The sequence below is a fragment of the Tachypleus tridentatus genome, chromosome 11, assembly GCF_004210375.1.
Source record: "Tachypleus tridentatus isolate NWPU-2018 chromosome 11, ASM421037v1, whole genome shotgun sequence".
NCBI lineage: Eukaryota > Metazoa > Arthropoda > Merostomata > Xiphosura > Limulidae > Tachypleus > Tachypleus tridentatus.
The window spans coordinates 26,313,255-26,322,035 of NC_134835.1; the positions used below are offsets into that span (position 1 = coordinate 26,313,255).

Consider the following 8,781-nt stretch of genomic DNA (forward strand, 5'->3'; position numbering starts at 1 on the left):
ACTCAAAAGATCTGATAAGATCAGATCTTGTAATTGTTTTGCATTTGCAGATAAAAACAAAACCAAGACATTTCAAAAGCAAAATAAAATAATATTAAATATACCACAAGATTTCATACATGAACTACAATTTTAAGGTCAACAAATAAATAAGAACCAAAATGTTCTGAAATAGTCAAAAATTTAAGGTACAACCTACCTTCAACAAAAGACAATGTTGGCCAAATCCCCAGAACTATTCCATTAGGGTTTTCAATTTGGAAATGTCCAATCTTCATGAGTCATTAATTTGAAAACAAAATATCATTATCATCAAATTATCGACGTAGTTCTATGAAACAAAGCTAATTACATTTAAAATAATTAAAATAAAAAATACCAAAAGTTCTATCGTTGCTTGTGCTAAAGTGTAATATCAGTTGCATAAAAACAATCATTTTAAGATACGTCTATTTAGGTATATCCTCAGAGCATTCACTTGTTATTTTAGTGTCTGCTTTGCATGCTATTTGTTATTTCTGTGCACACACTAGACATGTTCATATACTTTTTAAAACCTTCCACAGAACAAACCACAATATTTATTCATAATTTCTGTGCTGGATGCTCATCTTATTACCAGTTGATTTACCGACTAATGAAGTAGTTTCCGGTAATGATCCATGAAAACAAAACAACTATATATATATCAATGTAGATACAAGCAGATCCTAACCATCAAAATATGATGGACTGTAACTACTGAAAAATTGCCAAAATATATTTTGAAATAAAATAGGGTAACTTAAAAAGTGTTCATTTATGTCCCAAATTTCCTTTCATTGTCTTGTTGTAGCAATTACAGTGTCTTGTTTATTCGTAGCTAAGCACAAAGCTACACAGTGAGTCATCTGTGCTCTGACCACCACAAGTATTGAAACCAGCAGACATACTGATGTACCACTGGGTGGCCAATTACAACATCAAATGGATTGCATTACAAACAGAATTGTAACAGAGCATCTAGTGGCAAGTTAACCACTTTTAATACATGAAGTACTTCAGTGCAATGTAGTAGTTTTTCATATAAATAAATAGAGTCTCGACTTTTTACTTATTGTTTTTTGTTCAGATATTAACCATCAGCTTACAAGACAAAAAGTTTATAGAGAATTATCCATGTCAGTAAAATCAAAATTTAAATGAAAGATTTTTAAAAATTATTACCGACACCAGAAATGTTAACTATGTAACTGACAGTGAAACATCCTTTTCAGGGGGCATTTAATATTTTCAGTATCAAACATTAAAATACTTTTTAGTTCCTATGTAAAAAGTATTCTTGAAACTGTAAGCGTTTTCTAGAAATAATTTTACTACATTTTAATTACAAACTCTGACAGTGAAAAAAATCACAAGAAACGTACTTATTTCCATAACCTAAAAGAATAAAAGACAACATGTCTGTTCATTGTTGGCCCGGCATGGCCAGGTGGGTTAAGGCGTGCGACTCGTAATCCAAGGTTTGCGGGTTTGCATCCCGTCGCGCCAAACATCTCGCCCTTTCAGCAGTGGAGGCGTTATAATGTTACGGTCAATCTCACTATTCGTTGGTAAAAAAGTAGTCCACGAGTTGGCGGTGAGTGGTGATGACTAGCTGCCTTCCCTCTGTTCATTGTTTTTCTTGATTGTTTTGTTGTTTTTAATTTCGCGCAAAGCTATTCGAGGGCTATTTGCACTAGCCGTCCCTAATTTAGCAGTATAAGACTAGAGGGAAGGCAGCTAGTCATCACCACCCACCGCCAACTCTTGGGCTACTCTTTTACCAACGAATAGTGGGATTGACCGTCACATTATACACCCCCACGGCTGGGAGGGCGAGCATGTTTAGCGCGACGCGGGCGCGAACCCGCGACCCTCGGATTACGAGTCGCAATCCATGTTAAATCATTAGAAAATTCTATGTAACACTGAAGACAATTTTTGAATTCTTCCTATTAAAACGAATAAATTATTTCAAATAATACTTATCAACGTATGAAATGCTCTAAGATCTTTTAATATATATTTATAATATAAAGTTTTTGGTCACAGTATTAATGTCTTTATTTAAATTATGGTGAATAAACTTAGTAATTTGTAGAAATGCAAACAAGACTTACGGTTGTTCTTGGGAGAAGTTTTAAATCATGTGTTGTCGGAAGTACACGCACTTTGACTGAAAAAAAGAAAACGTAATATTGAAATTGTAGCGTATAGACATGAGACATAAATCTATTTTGAATGATCATTACACTTTTGACAGTTTTACTCTCTAGCTTGCAATTTTTGAGACTTTTCAATAGTAAAACAGCGAGTTTTTCTAAAGAATAAAGTAATTACGATTACATAAAAAACCCAACAACTCAGGTACCTTAAGATCCATTTTCACTTGAAAATACAAATAATACATGAAATATCACAAAACAATATGACTGACAATTCCACAATAAAAATTAATAAATTAAGAATTTCTTTTTTTGATGGAAAATTAGTTGTAGATTTTTATTTTTTCTCTTTTACAGTTTCTTGTTTTGCAAACCCTCTTTCAGAAACATTCTGATAGGAATATAAATAATATAAAATAGGATATTTTACTTCAAAAAGTATTACATCTTTAGAATAATAATAAACGCAAATAAAATATTAAATAAGTTCATTAAATCCTGTTTTTTAACATCTTTTCCAATAATTATTCCTGATATTTAAGAACAAATTAGATGGAAACACACAAGCTTTTTAGTTTTGTCATTTAAAACAAATTCCTTGTAGTAAGTTATGAAGAGACCTCTTTAATTCAGTAATGACAGTTATTTAAAAAAATGTAACATTATATTGTAGCGTTACCCCAACAGCAAAGTAAAAATATGTTAAAGAATTATAGCTTAGAACTTAGAAAACTCAAACCTCACAATTGATAACTTAGTTTTAGGTGTTTCTCTCTTTGAAATAAGCCAGGCAAAATGTTATATGCTGTTTTACAAGATACAGTTGTAACGTATCCAACATTATCATGATTATGAGATTGACATCTGTCACATGGAACAAAAGTACTTCCAAATGTTTGTGATTGGTCAGCTGTAGGGAAAATGCAGACTCTGGATATAGGTTTAGCGATTTTCAGCTGATTCATTTCAGTTTTGGAGGAACCAAGAGCTGCTTGTGCAATTTTGTTTATGTATCATCACTTGAATGTTTAACTTCAATTAGTTGACTAATTTTGCAAACGACAAATTTTTGCAGTAAAAGCTACATTTCTTTCTCTTTTCTAGTTACAGTATTGAAAATGAAGTTGTTTTCACTTATTGTTTTTCAGCAGTATTTTATCCTTATTTTATTTTATATACACATATGTTTTCATTATATGCATTCTGTTGTGACAAGTTAGGACTGATAACCTACCTTATTTCACTGTACTATAGTTTAAGTCGTAGGTTCGAATCCTTGTCACATCAAACGTGCTCACCCTTTCAGCCGTGGGGACATTATAATGTGACAGTCAATCCTACTGTTTGTTGGTAAAAGAGACGCCCAAGAGTTGGTGGGTGGTGATGACTAGATGCCTTTCCTCTAGTCTTACACTGCTAAATTAGGGACTGCTAGCGCAGATAGCCCTCGTGTAGCCTTGCGAGATATTCAAAACAAACATATAGTTTGTTTCATATTTACAAAATTTGTGGACTTCTCTAAGATTCTAATGCATAATTTGTCAAATTTTATTAACATCATGCGCTAAATCAGCCACAGATACTGCTTTCAGTATCACAATTCAATCAAGGAGGCTATTTACTATTTTGTACCATTGATCCAATGTGGATTGTGACAGTAGTTTTAACTAGATTTGTTTCTATCTTTCAAGAACCAAGAATTTGGCTCAAAGTCTTTCATATCTTTTTTGATCACTTGCACCTTTTTATTTTAAACAATAATAGTTTATAAACAATAAGTCAGTGTTACTTTTGTCCATCTGTGGTCGACTAGAGTTGTTTGTTGTTTTTCGCCTTCACTCTTTCTCCAACAATAAAACACCACATCCTTTCTCCCAACTAGCAGATACGCAAACCTCTTCCTGTTGCTGAGACAGATTACTCTGTTCCTGTGAACTTTAACCTTACGTCTAATAAACTAAATGCTCCAAAACTGTTCTCTGGTCAAGTGATGGAGCGCTTTTATAACCTATTGCAGTCAAACTACTCAAAAACTTTAAATCGTTAAAAACCAAATTGCAGTATTCTTACCTGTTTCTCCCGGCTTGTATATGGGTTTGTCAGTCTGGATGAAGATAATAATCTTTTCTTCTTCTAATCTGATACTTTTTTCATATGAAAAATCATTAAATCTGGAATGAGCGTAGAATCCATAAACAAACAGCCTTGGCTGTTTAACTACAACCTTAGGTGGAATATTTAACAGTAGGATGCGGTTATCTCTTTCTAAAATAAAGAAACAAAAATAATTGGAGTTAATAACATTGTTATCAAATAAAAATTAAAATCTTCAAAATATTTTATAGTTTTCTGTTTCAGTTATAAAAGCACTATGTATAAATATACACATACATGTAAAAAAGCTTATGTACACAATTATTTGAATTTTTGAAGTCTCTTCATTATTAATATAGTATAAAGATTGCGTTGTTTCATCACTATTAAGTGACGGTAAAATTAAAAATAAAAATTACCTGGTACACAAATTACAACACTTTAAATTTATTTTTAAAATTATATTAACCTAATATGTAACAAAAGGATGACACAAAAACGTACACTGTTAATAAAGGGAAAATACAATTGTGAATACTACACAAAAGAATAAACAAACCTTTACTGAACGACACTACAGTTTCTGCTATGACGTTTCCATTATCGTTGTCCTTCACACCAATTCTCATGTGATCAAATTCAACACTCCCTTCTGTACCAAAAAGTTGTAAGTCCAGACGATTAATCTTGCCAATTGTAAAAACCTTCTGAGAGGTTAAAATGAAACTGCTAACAAAACAAGATATAAAAAAATCAGTTTAATTTTCAGCCTCGCAAAATAGCATTTTTATGGAATTTTCAATTATTAATAGTAATACGCAAATATGTTGAAATAATTAATTTGATTTTATAAAAAGTTATAAATATTTATTTTAGTATAGGCTGAAAAAAGTTGTAATTTTTTTAAAGTACAAAGCTACTTAATGGGCTACCTGTGCTCTGTCTACCGCAGGTATCGAAACCCAGTTTTTTAACCTTACTACGTCATTAAATTATCCTTTATGTAAAGGAATATTTGGAAAATAAAGTACAAGTGAAAGTTCAATTAATTAATCATAATGAAAAAGTTATGTCCGAACTACAATGTTAACAATTACACCGTATTTCCATTTCATCATCAGAATACAAGCTCACGTGAACTTATAAAATTCAACTATTGGTTAAAATCGACAAACTCATTAACTCAGTCAACCATTACAATGGATTGCCTAACAAATTAAATCTAATTTAATTTTGCTTAACATGCATTTTATATGTGTCAAATCGTTTGTAGTTACTAAGTTTGGTGCTCATATAGCAATAAAACAAAAATGATTACACACGCCTCATGGGACATTTTCAAGACTACAAGAGATCTTTGTAGTCATTTGAAGAAGCTAGATGTATTCTAAGGTAACTACATTTGACAACTCCATAGAAATCTTTGTTTCACTATTGATCAAACTGAGTGATTAATATTCTTCATGACATTTGTTTGATTGTTACAACAAAATCACACCCAGTTTCACTGAAGCACATTTTGTTTTTGAAGTGGTGTTACTATCCTATTAAATAAATACTTTGTACACCCATCTAGGAAACTAATTACCGCTACAATAAATTACACACATCGTCAACTTTTTAGTTTTGCTTCCATCGATAATTTTGTCTATTATTATTATTATTGAGAAATATGTACCTCTTAGCTTCTCTGATAACATATTAAAGTTTGATGCCAAATCTTATCGAGAGAGACTTACTACTTTCTGCTTATCCAATCTCAATGTGTTCATTATTGGTTTAATTAGAAGACATGGATTTGGTGAGCCTTTGAAAACAGTATAATATGTAATTTTCGTGGGATGGATGATTAAAACAAGATCAATAAGAAAGAGATATAAAACAAGTTTTAAAAAATGTTTAAAATAAATTTATATAAAATCAAAAGATCAAGAAGTAACAGGTGGTAATTTTAAAAAGAATCGAGAACAAAAACAAATATGACAAACGATAAAATCCACAAAATTACTGAAGATTTGAAGAGAGATTTCATCAAAAAGACTGAAGCACCACATAACAACAAAGTATGGAATCACTACAACGAAAATTGAAGAAGTACAAAAACGAAATCAACGAGATATAAAAGGACATCAATAACAGAATAAAACACTGGGAAAATGAACTGTTAAATGCAAATATTAAATTAGTCACAATTTTTTCTGCATCTACCCAGAATTTCCAGCTTAAGACATCATTTACTACAAAACAGGAAGTTGGAGATGAGAACAAAAACAAAGAATTTTGTAAGTAGTACTCGAAGTTCTTTTCGCAAGTATATATATTAAGTGGCGATAATGCTGTTAATTCAAAATATTAGACAACCGATTGAAATGATTGTTTGTTTTTTTTAATTTCGCACAAAGCTACTACTATCTGTGCTAGCCGTCCCTAATTTAGCAGTGTAAGACTAGAGGGAAGGCAACTAGTCATCACCGCCCACCACCAACTCTCGGGCTACTCTTTTACCAACGAATGGTCGAATTGGCCGTCACATTATAACACCCCCACGGCTGAAATGGCGAGCATGTTTGGCGCGATGGGGATGCAAACCCGCGACCCTCAGATTCCGAGTCGCACGCCTTAACACGCTTGGCCATGCAGGGAAAATTGAAATGAATTTTTAAAAAATCATATAGGTTTTCTAAATATAAGAGTGATACATGAATTCGTTTTTTCTGAAATGGTTTACTCTATAGAGGCTTAGTAATAAGTCTGCAGGCTTAAGACACTAAAAATCGAATTTTGATACCAGTAGTGGGCAAAACACAGATAGCCCATTGTTTTAGTTTAATAAAAACCAACTTGGATGCGTTTTAAATATTTATTTTAATACAAATTATTTTACTAGTCACTTTTTAGTTTGTTAAAATATGCATTCATCGACTTTCACTAATTAGTAAATCTAAAATAATGATAAACTAATCACGATGTATCCACATTTATTGACAGTGAGTGTGTGAGGTAAAGTTTATATAATATCTTAACACCTACCACACAAGCCAAGACGGACCTGATGTAGATTTAAAATAAAAAGTAATTCCTGAAAGGTTTGTGTTGTGTCGATTGACGTTTGGCATTATTTTCGAGGTTTAGGTTGTTAAACCTGATCCGAGGCCTTAAGAGTCAACACGAAGAAGTTAACTTCTAAGTGTACAGAGAAGCGATGTTGCAATGAAACATACTTGAAATGTTCCAGATGTGAATGTTGTGGTTTAAGTGTAGCGATTGAGCTAAATCCTGGACCCAGGTCAAGTGAGGGAAGAACTTATTTGAAGATATCCTAACCAACGTAACTTACAGGCTGAATTGGATATTCGTCAGTTAATTAATGTGAGATAAGAAAAGGAAAATAGGCATGATGGGATCGCTACCTTAAAGAAGGGGATTGGAATCATATATCAGAAATAATTAGTTTCAAACGTTTGTGAAATTAACGGCACAGTAAAGCCAAAACATGCAATTTTGATGCTGAAACAGATGCACGATGCATTACAAGATAATTTTCTTAGTGACTTTCAAACCAATAATGTCATTTCTGCAGTGACAAGTGAATATAAGAATGGTGGTATTATGCCCTTATGGTACTACCAAAGTACAATCCATATCGTGTCACATGTTCATTAATGTTTAATTGTTGTTGTTTACTCTGCTTATTTTTTGTTTTCGTTTTGCAAGTTTAATCAATCTTCATTGATCGAGAGATATCGAAATAATCCTAACTCGCCAGCTTCCGGAATTACCTCTTCCCTGTTAACTATCTTTGGTTCACCAGTAAAGATGCTGGCCTGGTATCGTGTGGTAGGTGTTAAAATACCGTTTAAATAATAGACCTTCAGCTGTATATTGCTATTATTCAACTCGTTTCATAATTTCACCAATTTCTTCATACACTTTTACAAATATGAACTAAAGGACGTCACTTGATAAAATTTACCAACCTAAAATTGAAACAAAAAGTAACATTATGTTTGTTACTAAGATTTTGATATACGAATTCGTATGAGTAGAGTGCAAGCAACATAAATATTCTGCTGGCATACATTCCATTAATGAACCGTGTAGTCTGACTAACCTGCTACTTCACTTAATCATTCTGCCAATAGTTAATGAACTATGTGATCCGGCTAATCTGCTACTTGGGGCCTAACGCATTCTATCATGCCAGCTCTGTAATAATGTTTTAACACTTTTAAGTTAAACCTTTTTAAGCAATAGAAAGTCTTACCTTTTTCTCAAATCTCTTTGAAAAATATATTCGTGTGACCTGTGAAACAGAGAGTAAAATAGTTTACACCTTACAGCAAAGCAAACTTTTAACAATAATGAAAACCGTTGTTGCAATTAATGCAATAACTTAATTAGAAATTTATTTTTAAAATAATAATACAATATGGATTCAGGAATCAGTAATTGACTCACCTTCTACTATACACATCATTGATGAAAAGAAGAAAGAGAAGAA

At 32.1% G+C, this 8,781-nt stretch overlaps 1 protein-coding gene across 2 annotated transcripts in view; it reads right to left on the bottom strand.

Annotated features, from left to right (window-relative positions):
• The window catches only part of LOC143231789 (alpha-1-inhibitor 3-like), a 65,442-nt gene extending 56,864 nt beyond the window's left edge, over positions 1–8,578 (bottom strand). For both annotated transcript variants that reach the window (XR_013017186.1, XM_076466440.1), the window contains exons 1-5: positions 8,545–8,578; positions 4,840–5,009; positions 4,257–4,451; positions 2,142–2,197; positions 200–272 (exon numbers count right to left, since the gene is read on the bottom strand). Coding sequence is in view for 1 of the 2 variants with exons in the window: in XM_076466440.1 (XP_076322555.1) it covers positions 200–272; positions 2,142–2,197; positions 4,257–4,451; positions 4,840–4,909 (394 nt within the window). In the remaining variant the exon portion in view is untranslated. The remainder of the gene's footprint in view (positions 1–199; positions 273–2,141; positions 2,198–4,256; positions 4,452–4,839; positions 5,010–8,544) is intronic.
• Between the last annotated feature and the right edge of the window lie 203 nt (positions 8,579–8,781).